This window comes from Notothenia coriiceps, unplaced genomic scaffold (genome assembly GCF_000735185.1).
Source record: "Notothenia coriiceps isolate Sejong01 unplaced genomic scaffold, NC01 NC01_scaffold00026101, whole genome shotgun sequence".
Classification (NCBI taxonomy): Eukaryota; Metazoa; Chordata; class Actinopteri; order Perciformes; family Nototheniidae; genus Notothenia; species Notothenia coriiceps.
In genome coordinates this window covers 326,017-343,365 of record NW_011358802.1, presented here as the reverse complement: position 1 = coordinate 343,365, position 17,349 = coordinate 326,017, and the positions used below count along the sequence as shown (strand labels likewise).

Genomic DNA, 17,349 nt, shown 5'->3' with positions numbered 1-17,349 from the left:
TGTGCATGTGTGTTTGTGGATGGTAGAGCGACAGTGAGAGAACCTATGGAGAGAACGTGTGTATGTTTCTGGAAGTGAAACGAGGAAGCAGAAAAACAGAGGTCTGGTCTGTGATGTATTTTGTGAAACAGAAGAACAGCTAAATAAATGCAACGGCCTCCCAAGAAGAGCTCGCCTCTCTCCAGTCATTTAAGCTAAAGTGAACCTGAAGCTTGTTGCTTCTGCCCTCCTCGACTACGGTCTGGGAGCCGACAGGAAAGTTCAACACACAGATGGCCAGTCCGTAGCATATTATTTCGATGAGAGATGAGCAGATCGCCACTGGGCTTTCAACTAAATACACAGCCACGCAAAAACTGCGGCATTTGTACAGCTCCTTATGGGTACTGCAATTAGTGAAGTGCTTTCCTCCGTGGTGAAACGATCAGCACTGCTCCACGGAGGAAAGCGGCAGAAAGTCACCTGGAGATAAAGAGAGCGGGGCTGCGTTACGTGCATGGCTTCCTTCTACAGGTAACTTGGAGACGCGCTCTGGCGGCGGTCTCGTTCAGGATCCGAAAATAGAATTAAAATATTTTGCACACTTATTCCACTTATTCCTAGTGTTTCACTGGTTACGGTGCCACGTGCCAATGGTGGCACGCGTGCCAGGGGTTGCTGACCCCTGGTCTACACAGTCCTCACAATAGCTGGCTAGCCATATTCATTGTTTATATTTGACATTTGGGTAATAGCTGAAAATGCATTTTGAATCAAGATGTGTTGTATACGTCTTCAGGCGAGAGACAGCCAGAAGTCAGTTAACAGACTGCAGGAGGAGCTGATGGCCAGTCAGCAGGAGAGTGACCGAATGCACGGGGAGCTGCAGCAACTCCTCCTCCAACTGGACACGCACATCAGGTGGGACACACACTCACATTGATATAGATATTTACTTGGAAATAAAACTAACTCCTGATAACTACGCATTTCAGATCAACTGGATGGGGTTATAGCATCATTAGTAATAATGACACGTGGAGAAGTATTTGCCTCCCCTGAGGTTAATTCCCTCTGCTCTGCCAACCAGGAAGTACAACGAGAAGCAGAGTCAACACAAGAGCAAGCTGCGTCAGGCCAAGCAGGTGTTCCTCAAGGAGACAGCGCAGAGGGATCGCATCATCCAGACACTGGAGAACGACCTGATGCTGGCCTCCAGCCTCTCTCACAAGGTCTCACATGCACACACACGCGCGGACACGCATACACATACACACAATGCAGAAAGCTGTCTGTTCTTTTAGCTCTATAAGAGATGTTTGTGAGAGACAAATATTTTCTAAAGTATCTCTGTTTTTGTATATTTGTCCCTGGTGGTTTTCAGGAGAAGGAGCGGATCCACACAGTGACGGAGGAGAATGAGAAGCTTTTGGGGGAAAAGAGGGATTTGTCGAGGAAGATAAGCGAGGCAGAGGAAATGGGCAGCAATGGCATGCGGACCGCCTCCACTATCCAACACAGGTATCTTAATGAATCCTACATATTTTATTTATTTTTTACAATCATACCTTCTGCTCTGTGTTTTGAAGTGGCAGCATGAGTATCTGGGTATCAGTATACTTTTATTCCGAGTGGAAATTAAGTATTATTATAAAAAATGCGTATGTTAACTTGTCGGAAATATCTCAAATGGGGCTCTCATTGATCAGAACCCCTGTTGTTTTGAATGGATTGTTGTCTATTGATAGGTACATTTTAATGCTAATTGTGTGTGATTACTATTGTCATTATTTTTGTTATATATTTCTATATTATGTTAACCTAGTTTTCTCTTTTTTGCTTTTCATATTGGTCTGCCTTACAAGCCTGTGGTTTCTTGACCTCTCCCTAGACAATGTTCTTATTATCTATATTTTATGAACTCTTATGTTTAAACAAAAAATAGAATGAATACTATAGAAACATGTGTTGGTAAGGGACACACAGGGTAAATCGTTTTGTGAGTGACTGCTAACATGAATCTGCGTTCTAGGGTCAACGTGTTAGAAGTAGAAAACAGACAACTTCAGGATCGATCCCTGAAGCTCTCCAACCAAGTCGGTTCCTTAGAGCGAGCCCTGAGGAACGTCCAGTCTTACTACAGCCTGGAGGTAACGCCATTCAGATCTGCAAGCCTAAATGGGACATTTCACCCCAATTTCTCAGGTTTCATTTGTTGTTTCAAAAATGGTCATCAAGCATTAGCAATATTAGTCTTTGCAGTTTTACTCAAAAGTGTTTCAAATGCTCAACAGAATGCCAAGAAAGTGATCCCCTCTGAAAATCTCAGTGATGGCTTCCCACATACATCTGCGCTAAGGTGAGGGGTTTTTTATGAAGGGAAATTGTTTTATTAAAACTATTTGATTGATATGTTCCTTTTTTTGGTATACTTACAATGCTGTTGTTGGAGCAAAAGAATATCGCTTTAATAATCCTTATAAGAATTCCTAACATAAATTGTCTGCTACAGTACACCACACATTGATATGCTAACATACTGTATAGGTGAATGCTTGTTGTGCATTGTCGGCCATTTCTCGCAACGTCTGTATTTCCAGTCTGACGTCAGGCTCGTGTGACACTCTGGACATCCTGGATGCAATCTGCCGTGTGAAGGTGGGTGGCCCCCGGGTGTCCAGCAACCAACCATCGGAGCAGAGCTACCTGAATCTCACCTCTCCATTGGTTCCTCCAGACATCAGAGGCCCGGAGGGGAGCTCTAATAATAGTGAGCAGGTATGAGAGGCGCGAGGTTTACGTAGGGACGTTGCCTGTGTTAGCGACAGAGAGCGATCAGGGAGGATCAGATCTGACCTTTTTCTCCACTAAAATTAGTTCTGTTCAAGTTCTGTGCCGGTGCTAGTGTCGGATTTAGTTCAGCTTGCAAACTTCCTAAGAACCCGTTTGCTTTTCCACTGACTAGATCCCGAGAGGAGCCCCGTCATGACGACATGGTGTATGTCAGCGGTTTTCAAAGTGTGAGGAGCGCCTCCCCTGGGGGGCGCCAGAGAGCTTCAGGGGAGGCGCAGCGTGAGACACAAAAGAACGAGAAAAAGACGAGTAAAGTGACACTTGCCCACTTGTGGCTGTCTGTGGAGACCGAGTTCCCCCACCTCGCCAAAAAGGCTGTAAAAGTGCTCATACCCTTCCCCTCCACCTACCTGTGTGAGTGCAGGTTTTCCGCATTGACTTTGATCAAAAGCAAGTACCGGTCAAGGCTGCAGCCAGAGTATGATCTGCGTTTATTCCTGTGTGCATCAAAGGCGCAGACTCATTGTTCCCACTAAAGTAGGGGTGAGTGTAATAAGGAGGCAAAGTTGACGTTCAGTGTGTTGCCGGGAGCATATAAGGATGTATCCACCATGTTGAAAATGTTAAAAAAAATATGTCTTGAGAACAAGGCGTGCAGAAATATACGGCTCGTGCTGCAGCTAGATGTGCCTGTCCTCTGTAAGAAGGTGTAGGCGACTGACATGCAAGGAAGAACGGCTGTCCACAGGCTGTTCCAACTTTAACAACTGTATTAACTTCCAGGGTAGTGAATTGAACATGCAATTGTAATTGGGTGTGTGGTATATTTTCATGCACGGACACGCATGTTCCACAACACACAAACTGAACAACACTCCATTTTCCGATCGCTACCAGTGTCCTTGCGATCTTGTTATAATAACAAGTGCACGTTACTGATGCAATATGGTTGAGACCATTCGGGCTTATTCTAGAAGGGTGCAAGGAATAGTCCAAGTAGTGGGGGAGTTTTATACAATGTTTAAAACATAAAAATAAAAAGGTTTAAAAAAGTTATTGTTTAATGTTTTAAGGAGGTGACGCTACTCAGCCAATCAAATCGGTGCAGTCAGCACAATAGATTCAAACACACACACACACACACACAGAGACGAGACAAACAGTCGGAGTAATTTCAAATGGCGGAAGGCAGACAGCGAAAACAGAGCATTTAATTACATTTTCTCTTACTGGACCTCTTTGAAATGCAATTGAATACCCCTGCATTATAGCAACAACAACAATAATAATAATAATAATAATAATAATAACAGAAATAATAATTGGGAGGGGGGGCGCGGCTGTTCTTATGTTCTCTGAGGGGAGGCTCACCTACCCACACTTTGAAAACCCCTGGTGTATGTCACAGCTTTTACGCCAGTGCACATTTTTCTCACAATAAGAACAATGAAAGAATGCATCAGAGCTGAGCTCCTTTTGCACTTACTCTTATGAAGCAACATTGAATTGCAAGACCATTTTCTCCTTGTCTCCAGCAACTCTCTACTGCTCTTCGTAAACACAATGAACTGTTGTTGCTCTAAGTATTCTTGCTCCAGCCTCTGACGAATACGGCTCCGGGCTCTTGGTGCAGGCCGAGCAAAAAGTCGGTGCTCGAGTTGAACCAATTTTCAGTGGAAACAGGAAAAAGTGGATTCAAAATGTGGCTCCAACTCTAAACCCGCCTTGGAAATGCCTCTTGAAAAAGCACTAAAGGTCAAGTAATCTGCCACTTCCATTAGAGACTCAATATCTCAAAATAATAAATAATCCTTGTTAAAAGGCAGTAATAATGAACGGGAGCTGGCACTGCGGCTCTGCTCAGGGGGATATCTGTTTTTTATTGAAAAGCAGAAGCTTGTTTGGCTTCTTTTTTTAAGTCCAAAGTGATAATGTGAGGGATTTTAAAAAGGCATGTGCAAGTGTCAAAACATTTGAATGACAAACAGGGTCTAATGAGAGCTTTGATTTGGGCGGCACAACCTTATACAGTATGTTTGCCTTTCACGAAAAGTATACATTTTTTTATATATCAAGGTACAAAATAAGACAATGTAATTCACATGAGACAGCGAATGTCAAAAAGACATTTAACAACGAAGATTTGTTTGAGTTTTAAAATGAGCACTTTATATGAAGTTTACTTTTTTTGTGTGGAAAATGTAGCAGTGGATACTAACGGTATATCAATGGAATATATTTCCTCCAGTTACTTCTCGCAGTGTTTTCAATGAAGGAATGCCTTGAGTGTTGTTTTTTGAGTTTTTAAGGTGTCAAAACATCTTAAAACACATCAACATTCTTACAAGTTTACAAAGTCGTACCTATATTGTAAACAACATTTATAATATTGCGATCTACTTTATGTATAATAAAAGACTGTGTGGTAACAGAGTACAAACATTGGGGTCCTCTCCCAAATCCCTCCCTCATATAGCTTCTCAGCTGCAGACACTCCAGTATTTACGATATGCAGCTTTGTCTGTGGAGATTTTTTTTGTCTATTTCAAGCACCGAACGCTGTTTTTTTTGTATACATTGGTCAACCTCAGTGGTTTCCTCCAGGGACATTCAATCACAAAGTACTCTGGTACTAAAGAGATGTGTGTCATGGGAATAAAATACACTTTTTCATACCACCATTTTTTGTCACTAATAGAATTGTACACTTTGAAAATGTGCCTGAAATTATGAAGTGTTTATCTTTATCTTGCTGCTGCCTGAACAAGAAAAGCCTTTTTGCGACTGACATGTAAACTGAAATCTAATTAGCATAAATCTTTGACTTTTGTTGTATCTATGTAAATACTTTTTTAAACATACAAATATTTTCATAAATAAAATAAAAATGCATAAAACTGTAGTGTTTGATTTCCCCCCCCCCCCCACATTCCATCCTGCTCTCTTAACAACACGGATTCAAAACACATTTGAGTAAAAACCAAGCGATCTCATGAATTTATAACTGTCTGTTTATTAAACAAGGTAAAGATACAAAGCTTTTTTTCCTTTTTTAAACATTGACAACCTTAGTTTAACTCCTCAATCTTGGCTGTGCATATTTAGTTGTCTAGAAACTGTATATGAAACCACAATGCAAGACAGGAAAAGTGTAATAAATCTACGCAATATCTTTTCATAGAGAACATGGGTTAAACAGTTATCATACAGGTTACAGCTCAGGAACTCCATGCGGAAGGAAAAAAATGAAAATGCTTACACGACTGAATACTGCAGAACACAATACAGAGTAATGGAAATGGGATGATAAAACAGTTAAGGCTTACATGTAAATAACTGATATAAAACATGAATATTAATAACATATGGGTAGACTAAAATAATTACAGTTAATACATAAACTTTTACAAAACCCAAACAGAGCATGTTTATGAAAACTAAAAAATAGGTACTATAAATGAGTAACATGTTTTACAGTACAGCAACATGTACATTTTCCCATTATCTCAAAAGAGAGACTAAGTTGAAGAGGCAGGGTCTGTTGTTGGCGTAAATGTCTGTTTTCAGGCCAGTGGCTTGAGTAATACGTTTTTATTCTTTTGAAAACATACTATATACTGTATATGTATTTTACATTATTCTCAGTTCCATGTCAGACGTAACATCTAGCTGTAGCACCTTTTTCTGCAGTGCCCTGAAGAATACAGGGTACTCTATTAGTACCGTCCAGAGGTTAAAGTTACAGTAAAAATACAGCAAACAATACTGTGTACAATATAAAGAATACTAAAGGAGAAAATAACCTCAAAAGGAGAAGCATCAGCTCCACATGAACTCATAACATAGGCCTATGGAATACGACTTATACTGCAGTTCATTCCAAATGGGTAAAGCTTATTTAAGATTAAAAAAAAAAAAAGGATGTAACTGGGTTAGAGTAGCTGTACAATAACTTCACATTTTGGTCCAATGTTTGGGTTTTAAAATTGACCACTCAAGTAAAATTTGATTTCACCTGAAGAGGGTTTAAAAGTAGAGCTGGCACTGGTACATGTGCAATTTATTCAACCTTTTAAAAACTACAAAAATAATAGTCAAAGCTTAACGGAGTAGAGAAAGCAGACACACTATAACAAGAATAGCTTTCTCTTAAAACCTCAACAAGGTTCATATATGGCACTAGTTAACTGGACGCGAGGAAAAGACCATTTAAAAGCAGTGTTTGATCATACGTTATATGATCATAAAGGTGCCGTAAAGATGAATATGGAGTGAAAGGTTTTGGAATTTTAAAAAAACATTCATCCTTCTTCCCTTCTATGTTGCTCTACTTTTTGCCTCGCCAAGTCAATAATGCAACTTCTTAATACAATCATTAAATGTTATAATTGTCATCTACCGATTGCCTTCCTCAAATTTAGATGACCCTGTAAATGTGTACTTGCACAAATATGTGAATAAAAAACAAAGAAAGTAAAAAAAAGACTATTTTATACACAGTCAGTGCTTTTAGCTGCCACAAGTAATGCCCTTTGGCATTTTCCATCCAAACAAGATTGATACAATTTGAGCAAAAACCACAAGGCCTAAAAGTGCTTTAAGATTATCTTTGGATGTCTCCAGAATACACCCAGCAAACATGTTTTTCTATTCTCTCAATTCTCTATAAAGGGCAAATATCATCTGGCACATTTTGGAAACCCATTTCATGGAAGAGGAAAAAATAAAAGTAAAGGAACCTAAAACTAAAACATTTCTGATGGCCAATGCATCCGGCAGTTTACATGACGCTTACGAAAGTGCTTATTAAATCTGACGCAAGACATTCTTTGCCTCTCGATCCTCCGGACAACATCTAGCTGTATTTTTTTTTTATACATTCACAAAATAACGCTGTGCTCATTTTTGACAGACAGCCTGTGTCGAGATGGATCATGGAGGCAGCCTGTTTACTGAATCTAGCATTGAATGCTTATGTCAGCTGTCATAATGCTAATGTAAGCCTTATGTAGATGGCTGTGGGTGCATGGCCTCATAAGCTCCAGCCTAACATAGACTTTGAATCCGACCTGCTGCCGAGCGGGGGGGCTCAGATGAGGGAGATGCGGATGGGGATGTTGGGGGAGTCGGTCCTCTGAGGCGACTGGTGGCTCACTAGGTGCTCCACCACCGTGTGTTTGGACATGTGCTTCATAAGGTAGGTCTCCTACAAAACACAAGAAAACACACCACATGGGCAAAGTTAAGTCAATGACATTAATACAAATAAACATTTTTGCTTAGGCAAGGTAAGTTTATTTATATAGCACCTTTCAACGGAAGGCATTTCAAAGTGTTTTACAAAAATACAAGACATTAAGGGCATTAAGAAATAGTGCAGCAGAAACACGTTATAAAATTAAAAAGCAAAGATAATAAAAAACACATAAAACATGAATAACACAGGTATATAATACATGAATAAACCTGTCTATCAAAGCCTCCTCGAGACCTTTTTACATTTCTCAGAAACTTCCTTTTCTTTTTTAGATTCCCTGAATCTAGGATTTTAAACAAATTTCTCTTAGACAACCAGGATCGAGGGTTTTCAACCTATTTTTGATTCCCAGAATCAGGATGCTAAACCTATAGAAATGTCTTTAAGCCTCCCGGAAAAAAAGGTTACAGTGCATTGTACAAACATTTCATCTTTAAATGACATTTGACCCTTATAATTCCTCATAAACTAAGACATATTATAGTCTAACGCATCACTCAGTAAATAAATCAAGATGTCCAAACTGTAGCACACTTCTACCTTGTAGAGAGCTAAAGTAAACACATTAGAATTGGCGAAATAAGCTTTTATTGTGTTTTGTTTGAAATCAAACCTGTCCTGCATAAATGTAACATGGTTGAGAAGCACTCTCTTTAAGGAGCATAAGCAAAAGCTTCTTTTTTTTAAACCCACAGATACTAATATTACTTACTAAAAGATAAAAATAGGCAACATTTATCATTTTAGAAGCTAGGTCTAGCACGTTGTTGGCATTTAGCCGGATTTTTTTAGCAAGAACAAGTTAAAGTGTACTGCTAACTATGACAAACAGGAAACGCAGCGAGTGTTATCAAAGGCCATGATCTCCTCAGTTGATATAGAGTTAGACAGAAGGCCACAACTGGAATACCCTGACATACATCAAATCAACAAACGGATAACCTGTGGTCTACTCACTGAGGTGTATGCCCGGCCACACATGCTACAGCAGTAGGCCTTAGCGTTTTTGATGGCGTGCGCTGACAAGTGGATCTGCAACGATGCTGAGTCTGAGTAGGCACGGTAGCAGTTAGGACATTTATACGGCTTGTCTTTATTGTGCTGCCTCTGGTGAGACTGTTGGGGAGGAAACAGAGAAAATCTGTTAATTGTAACATCTTTCTACTTGTTGTATTATCAACTGTGAGACCATGTACTGACCTGGAGGTTAGACAGCTGGGTAAAAGCCTTTTCACATCCGGGGTTAGCACATTTATAAGGCCTATCGCCAGTGTGGATTCTGTGGCAGAAGAAGCAGAAACATTTTAGATTTGTAATGACTTTCACAACAGACTCTATAAATCCCAAGGCACGACTTAAAGATCTCCCATCATGCTATTTTTAGGCATATATTATGTTTCTCAGATATATACAAATATATTAAAAACATGTCTTATGATGTGTTTTGCTCAAAATACCAAACTGTTTACTACAAGGTGAGTTCCTTTTTTTATTTCCTGCTTTTTTACACATACTCTCTTCTGAGTGTTAGCGATGGTTGCTAATGTAAACAAACACCATATTACTTCCAAAACACGTAGCGCATTGTTTCTGATAGCGACGTTTCTTAGAGATTTGGGTACGGAGGAAAAGAGAGAGGGTCTTATTTTCTGATGCTTTGTGAGTTACCGGACACAGCGGGGACACATCTTTATGTATAAAAGACATCCAAAAGTGCTTTTTTGCATGATAGGAGACCTTTAAAACATCTCATACCCAGTAAGAGAAAACCAGAGACACAGAAATAAAAAGGAGTTTGAAAATACCCACTTCAAAATGCTGTTGTAGAATAGTATCTGAGAGTAGCATAGTAAGTTAGCGGTAGCTGCTAAACGGCTATTACTTTCCCTCACACTAGCTTGACCTCTGCTGCTTTGTGTTCACAGAAGCACCAACCTGGTGTGCTGCTGCAGGTGTGACAGCTGACGGAAGGAGTTCTCGCAGTAGGAGCAGTGGTACGGTTTGATGCCCAGGTGGATGCGCAGGTGCTGGGACAGGTAGGAGGCGTTGGCGAACGTCTTGGAGCAGTGGGGACACTTGTGAGGTTTAGCCTCCGTGTGGGTCTTGGAGTGAATCTGCATATCCGACTTGGTGAGGAAGGTGAGCGGGCATATTTTGCATCTTGGGGATGAAACAAGGACACATGAAACGTGATCAGATCAGGTTAATTTAGTCAACATCGTATCGAAAGAGAGGTTCAAAGAGTAAGAACATTAATGTTTTGATGTATTAAACCACTGCTGTCTCAACACCAAGACCACTTTAGTCCTTTTCTAGACATTAAAAGCAAAATATGACCAATTCTGAATCATCATTGAAATCCAAACTAGCACTTTGTCCCAATCATAGTAAGCAAGTATAGCATATTCAAGCATTCAAGATCAGTTTACAGCCCACTGAGGGAAACATTCATCCAATCAGGTTGAAGATAGTTTTGTTATGATGTCTCAGAGGAGCACATCCCAATCACCTACATTTGACTTAGGACCAAACTTGTCTAAAGCAAATGTCCATTGATCTTTTGTCGACCGCAATTCAATTTGGCGATTTGCTTTAAAAGGCCAGTGCTGAAAGAAAATATCCTCCTCCCTATAATGCAGTAAAACCGTAAAGACAACAGCAGCAACTTCCTGTGCCCTACCTGTAGATTTTCCCCTCTTTGGGCGCTATGGTGAAACAGCCTTGGTCGGCGAGGATGGGGTAGGGCACCACCAGCAGGGGACCAGTCGCATTTTCAGCTTTGATCTTCTTCCGTCCCCGGGGTGTTTTGGGTGGGGGGCCCAACAGACAAGCCAGGCCGCCTATCTTCATGTGCTCCATGCCAGGACCGCTAGCCAGCCCTGAGATGATGTTGATCGACGGGGAGCCACCCAGGCGGTTCTGGCTGCTGGAGGTAGGGGTCGTGGGGGTCAGAGCCTCGGAGGTGCTGTGGCTGTCTTGTCTGGATAATGGAGCCAGGCCTGAAGAAATGGAAACCACAACTGTTTTAACACCAAGCAACACACTACATTTGGCTGTTCAGATAAACATTTTAGATCACACCTACATTTTTAATGACATTTGAAAGCAAGCAACAGTTTGGATTTTTTTATGTCCAGCTAATCCAAAGAGCTATTGGTTTCCATTTGTTTCCACAGTGATGCACGAAGCATTTGACAGCTTTAGTTATTTTAAAGATTCAGATTAATAATAGAAAAGATAAACTAAAATAATTGATTGTATTTTTATAGGCTATGATAAACTTTATTGAACCCTGCTGAAATTCACCAGCTATACCACAATCAATATATTAAATAACAACATTCTTATTTTCTTAATTGTTGAATACATTAATGCATCAGTAGTTATACTTCATTCAAGAATGCATGATGGTTTGTAATAAATGTGCTACAACTTGCAAAACCACTGGTATGGCGGTTTAACATGATAACATTATTATCCATCCACCTGCCATTCATTCCAAATCAGATATGTTCTGGTTAAATTGTTTTAATGCTCATAAACTCACTGATGGTTCTACCGTTTAGTGGTAAGTTTTCCTGAAATGTATGGGTATATATATTTTTTGTACTTAATTGTATTTTTTAGTATTGCCAATGCTCAGCCTGCTGGAGATACAAACTATGTGTTTATCTTCCCACTTCAAACCTCAGGAAGCATTTAATAAATTGTCTTATTTGAGAGTTTGCACACCTTTATTCTAACAAACTAAAGACACAATCAAAAATATCTCACCAGTTATGTATGCTGACTATCTAATGCACTCTTAATGTTGGTTCAGTAAATGTACATGTCTTATTTATGGTAAGTCCATTGTAATTTACCAGCAACATGTGAGTATCCTATACTGAGACAGTTTCACAGAATGACAGAACACGCTGCTGTTTGATTTGAACGACAGCAGATACTGATGTTACTTCCTATTGTCAACAGACCACAGAGGCCACCTGACTGCAGTACCTGAGCGATGGTTGAGCCGGAGCTGTTGCTCGGTGAGCTGCCTCATGTGCCAGTCCTCCCACAATCCTTTGGCCTTCACCCCTGACTTGTCGTCCATATTGCCATCTGGAAGATGTCAGGTGAAAGCATTTTAATCGGTGCAACGTAAATTGTTTCTTGATATAGACAGACACGATCAACACACTGTATAAAAGGTCTGCAGATACAACACAATGGGAAGTGAACAATAATTGTCTAATAGAGATTGTCAACAACGCAAAATCTGAGGACCTTATGCTAAATTATTTCATAAATAATAATAAACCACAGGCCGTATGGTTTGAAATGTTTTAATACCTGGGCCAATATAGTCACATAACAGCAGTTATTCCAAAATGATGTACGATATAATACTGTCTTGATACAACCAGCATTACATGGACTTTTCCATACGTAACCCAAACATATAATTTTTTTCAAAACAAAAATGTATGATAAAGAAGACAGAAAATCTGACCATGACAACTTTCATGCTTGTCAGTTTGTGTTACTTATTCTAACACATTTGGAAAGTAACCGTCCTAAACAGCAGAGTAAAGACTGTACCTTGTCCGGAGCTGGAGGCAGGGCGAGCATGCAGAGCGATGTCCGGCTGTCCGGAGTCCTGCTGCTGCGGGTGGTGGCCCGGCACCTGCTGGGGCTTCTGCAGTGACATGATGTGCTGAGCGCTGCCATCCGGGGACGAGCTTTGCAGGAGCAGAGACTGCTGGGAAGGGCTGGAGGTAGGGGGCAGGTGCAAGGGTCTGATCTTCTCGGCCATCAGTTGCTCCTTGATCTTGTTAATGAGCACCATGTTATCCAGCTGAAAGGGTTAAAGGGTCATGCTCAATAGAACAACCACCGTGTCTGAAAGTCATTCATAGCCCGAAAAATACATCCGGGCGTTAGGAAACACTGACCAGCAGCCCATAGTACATGTTCAATTATTGTTTTTATATCTACAAGTTAAACAAACGATGACAGATCCTTACTTTAAGAATGTGTTTCACTGAAAGGCTGATAAAACATTCACACATGGAAACAGTTTGCAGTTAAAGGTTGAAATGTTGTAGTTTTTACAATGTGAATGGACTTACCTGGCCAGGCATGGATGGAGGTGGCGGCCAGAAATACGGGTTGTTAAATCGAGGCTCCGCCATCCTGAAATTCATCAAATGTATTTTAGTCACAGGGGTGGGGTGGGTAACACACAGCTGTAATTGTTATGTAGGCTATGGGTTTTGTGAACTTTTAGAACTTAAATAAATCAAATAATCTGGTCAAAAATACATTAAATAAAGACTTTATAAGTGAAAACGTAAGACAATTTAACATATTTTATCAAATAAATTATAGTTTGAAAATAAATCTACAAATAAATGTCTTAATTTAATGTTCACTAATTAGATGTTTCTTTCTTTTACTGACATGACATCTCATAGTCTCCCTCAACAGTTAAGAAGATCAAACTTTATTCCCAGAGGAGGACCTTGAGACTTTGAAAAGTGCTCAATGTAATAAGTCCACCTTAAGTTTACACTTCTTTGACAAAAATGTAATTTAATAGATTAAAAAAAATGTAAGGAACTGTTTTGACATTAAAGATAGTGTATTTATTAAAAAGAAAACCCTAATATAGACATGTTCATTTATAAACTTATTATAAAAGTGTGGGAAGTTGCTATGATACATTTGTGTAAATAACTCAGTGTGTAAGTTAGGCCTACAGTGCGAGACTTTCACCTTTAAGTTTACACAGGTCAAACATCAAAATGCCACCTAGAAATGTGAAGTTACTTAAAGAGAGTGTGACAGCCTTGCCGATTAGCTTGGACATTTTGCCCCTCTATTCCTTTTGCCTGAGGGGAATCCTAAAAATAAGTGAACGTCGCTTTAAATGTGCAGATAAACGCAATGTTTTAAAGAAACAACTTAGCATTCTTTGACTTTTGGGACATGTCTGCTGCCTGAAAGCATCTCGGCCCTCGGACTGAAATTGGGTTTTTTGCCGTTCGACCCTCCCGGTGCGACTCAGACATTCTCAGACAGTTTTCTTTAAACATTTCCAGACAAAAGAGAAACAAAAATGGCAGCCTTATTTTTATAAGGCGGGACGCCATATTCTGCAGACCCCAAAAATGTAGGAGCGTGAACATCTGATCGCGAGGAGTTTGTTGGGGGGAATAAGCGAGGCGAGGCGGACACAAAGGTGTGTTTATCATGTCAAAGGCATGAATGATTGTTTACGGCAAATTGCAGGTTTGAATAGCCCGGCCTCCCCACCTCCAAAAAAAACTGACACTTCCTACAACAACCATGCCCTGCAAAAACAGCACGGAAACGGGCAAGATGCCGCTCGACCCAAACAGCACATCGATTAAAAACAACCGTAGCACCGCGTTAAGGTCAAAATGTAACCGGCGCACAATGCCCTTCCTCCCGGAGGACGCTGTGCCATCCTAACCAAATTTCACTTTTAGGGCTGCTTTTTTCACATTCTGCAACTTTTGGACGAATCAAAGGACAGCAATTGCGATGTGTGCAAAATGCACGCATTTAGGAGGCTATCGGTTATGAGATGAATGCACAGCAGCGAATACACGAAAAACACACGCACAATTACCTTGTGTCCAGATTGCAGATATTGTCTTGCGAGTACAGCTATAATATAAAAGCTTCTTTCTGCCTGCCTCCAGTCAGACCACCGCTTCCGGGTCGCTTTGTTCACTTCTGGGTGCTGCTGCTGCGAGCTCTGTACAGTACACACACAGAGGGGAATATTGTGCTAATGTTGCTGTGGATTTTACCACGGTGACCTACTTTGTTCACGTTTAACGGACAGCGTGCCTGCATGATTTTAATAACGTTATTTCAGCGCGTGTTTGGGTAGGATTTAGCAGATCACATCCGCAGGGCTGGAAGTAGCACAGCCTAAAATAGCAACGCTACAATGTACTATACTCCAAAGAAAAGTACTGTATCCAAAACGTCACTCAAGTCAAGCTACGTTACCGACTATTGATTGTAGCAAGATAAAAAAGAAACATTTATAAAATAACGGCCCATTTCAGAGCGTTACATGCATCACATAAAAAATACATCACATATACTGTAAACCCATCTTCATCATTATGTGTTATACGTGACATTTGACTATATTATTATAGGCCTGCTATAAATAAAACACCCTGGAAGATAAATACAGGGAAGATACAAATGTAATGTTTCTAAAATGTATGTAAGTGAAAAAAGTAGTAGTATTTCAAACTTAAATGCACCTGTATCCCAATCTGAGTCAAAGCCATGACTCCATAGAAAGAGTTGATTTGATATTTCACTTGATATTACCAGACGTATCATTAATAAAATGTTACAACAATGAACTATTTACAAAACAAATAAACAATACTTTAAATACAAACTATTGACCAAAACAGGATTGAAACAGAGTTGTTTTAATGTCTTGTTACTTGCTTCATTTTACAATGTAGTCATATAACAATGTTATAATTAGCTTGGACATTTGTTACGTCTACACCTCCATATAACCAAAGTCATGCTTCTATGAGGATGGTTTCATAGGATTCATTTGTATGTTAATACAGCTGAATCCAAGTGTACTACTGCATTTTTCCCCCAAATGTTGACATAGTTCCAGTGCAATTTCAGTGTTCCATGACATGAATAGGATTATATTTTGAAGATATTATTTAAGGTTAAATAAAACTAGATTTTTGTCAACTATTTTAGGCATCAGTTAAAAAAGAGGCTCCAATAATATATTTCTGCAAGTTTCCATAGTCATTCATTTAGCCTGCGGTTATTTCTTGCATATACATTATATTTTATAAGCTTTGAGACACATATATATATAATAATACAAAGACTATGATTTTTTTCTGTTCACTTGCACCCATACACAGCTGTTTTTGAAGCATAGTCCTAAAAATATCCACACGTTTTATTGTGTGTTTAAAGGCTCTACAGTCAATTGAACTTTCATGTTTGATTTTATACATTTTAAATTGATTCCCTCTGATCAGGGATTGAGTTTATCAATCAATCAATGTTTATTTATATAGCCCAATATCACAAATGTTACATTTGTCACAGTGGACTTCACAGTTTGTACAGAATATCAGTATGACAATACGACACCCTCTGTCCTTAGACCCTCACATCGTACAAGGAAAAACTTCCGGAGAAAACCCACAGTTTAAAGGGAAAAATGGGAGAAACCTCAGGGAGAGCAACAGAGGAGGGATCCCTCTCCCAGGACGGACAGACGTGCAATAGATGCCGATGTGTAAATTGAAAAGATAATACATTTGCAACATAGGTAGTCCAAATGTTTGGAAATGCATCTGTGTATAATAGGAAGATGAATCCACGAGGATATCCATCCAGGACTTATGATCCAGGACCAAAGCAACAGGCACAGCCACGACTCAAGATCCAGGGCTTGCGATCCAGGACTCAGGACCACAGCAACAGGATCATCCATCACTCCGGATCCCGGCGTATATAGACACCAAAAAGAAAGACATTTGGGGAAGCTGGGTTATTCGGAACATGAGAGTACACAGGTATAGACAGAGAGAAGTGAGAAGTAAGATGTCCCCCGACAAACTAAGCATATAGCAGCAAAACTAGGGGCTGAATCTAATCAGCCCTAACTATAAGCTTTATCAAAAAGGAAGGTCTTAAGCGCACTCTTAAAAACGGATAGGGTGTCTGCCTTACAGCACTTTATTGATCTGAAATCTGTCTACATTTGATTTAAAATTGAACTTAAATGTTCTTTCTTGCTTAAGAACAGAAAGAAAGTCAAGCTTCACTACTTTGCCCAATATATGCTTTGTGCCTACGTGCTTACACAGAAATGATTTGTTTGTCACCAGTTCCTGAAATAATAAGAGGTGCAGTGAATCATAGGAAACGATCAGGAGCCCATTGACGTTGCCACTGATAGTTGTGTCATTGTTTCCTGTTTCTCGCAACACTTCTCTGAAAACACCAGAGAACTGACATCTCCGACCCACATGCACACACACAGGCTTCCTTTAGAACTTTATCTGACTCAACTTACTCAACTTACGAGTCAATCTAAAGATGGCTTGAAGTGAGAAAGCCTCATCCTTCTGCACAATTTAGCAGTGTCCTCACATGGTGATGACAATTTTGACATCATCTGACAATTTTTTTTTTTTAAATGACTGAAACTAACATTGCTCTAAACTTCCTGACGTTCTGCTCTACCAACATGCACTTTGTTTTGGTAAGTAATCCAAATCACAAGTTTT

At 39.9% G+C, this 17,349-nt stretch overlaps 2 protein-coding genes across 3 annotated transcripts; one reads left to right on the top strand and one right to left on the bottom strand.

Annotated features, from left to right (window-relative positions):
* The first annotated feature begins 759 nt into the window (after positions 1 to 759).
* Positions 760 to 5,657, top strand: ccdc30 (coiled-coil domain containing 30). Of its 2 annotated transcripts, none has more exons than XM_010784108.1 (7): positions 760 to 900; positions 1,070 to 1,211; positions 1,364 to 1,500; positions 2,012 to 2,129; positions 2,274 to 2,338; positions 2,580 to 2,757; positions 4,308 to 5,657. In XM_010784108.1, exons 1-7 carry the CDS (start codon positions 824 to 826, stop codon positions 4,353 to 4,355), a joined length of 765 nt encoding a protein of 254 aa, XP_010782410.1. In that variant the 5' UTR covers positions 760 to 823; the 3' UTR covers positions 4,356 to 5,657. The 2 variants fall into 2 exon arrangements, with proteins under 2 accessions (XP_010782410.1, XP_010782411.1); XM_010784109.1 differs by lacking the exon at positions 4,308 to 5,657 and adding an exon at positions 2,945 to 3,062.
* A 108-nt stretch (positions 5,658 to 5,765) lies between these two features.
* znf362b (zinc finger protein 362b) lies at positions 5,766 to 14,855 on the bottom strand. Its single transcript, XM_010784107.1, has 9 exons — positions 14,670 to 14,855; positions 13,144 to 13,207; positions 12,614 to 12,869; positions 12,029 to 12,133; positions 10,710 to 11,028; positions 9,965 to 10,189; positions 9,230 to 9,308; positions 8,987 to 9,145; positions 5,766 to 7,978 (listed from the first exon to the last, which is right to left on the bottom strand). Exons 2-9 carry the CDS (start codon positions 13,204 to 13,206, stop codon positions 7,862 to 7,864), a joined length of 1,323 nt encoding a protein of 440 aa, XP_010782409.1. The 5' UTR covers position 13,207; positions 14,670 to 14,855; the 3' UTR covers positions 5,766 to 7,861.
* Positions 14,856 to 17,349: the final 2,494 nt, after the last annotated feature.

What these genes read in the sequence shown, in the direction of transcription:
- ccdc30 (XM_010784108.1), top strand. Translation starts at nt 824, where the DNA reads ATGGCCAGTCAGCAGGAGAGTGACCGAATGCACGGGGAGCTGCAGCAA. An exon ending in GCCTCCACTATCCAACACAG is followed by an intron (nt 1,501 to 2,011) that starts GTATCTTAATGA and finishes TCTGCGTTCTAG; the next exon opens with GGTCAACGTGTTAGAAGTAG. An exon ending in AGTCTTACTACAGCCTGGAG is followed by an intron (nt 2,130 to 2,273) that starts GTAACGCCATTC and finishes AATGCTCAACAG; the next exon opens with AATGCCAAGAAAGTGATCCC.
- znf362b (XM_010784107.1), bottom strand. Translation starts at nt 13,206, where the DNA reads ATGGCGGAGCCTCGATTTAACAACCCGTATTTCTGGCCGCCACCTCCA. An exon ending in CCCAGCTGTCTAACCTCCAG is followed by an intron (nt 9,146 to 9,229) that starts GTCAGTACATGG and finishes CCTCCCCAACAG; the next exon opens with TCTCACCAGAGGCAGCACAA. An exon ending in GTGGCCGGGCATACACCTCA is followed by an intron (nt 7,979 to 8,986) that starts GTGAGTAGACCA and finishes TGTGTTTTGTAG; the next exon opens with GAGACCTACCTTATGAAGCA.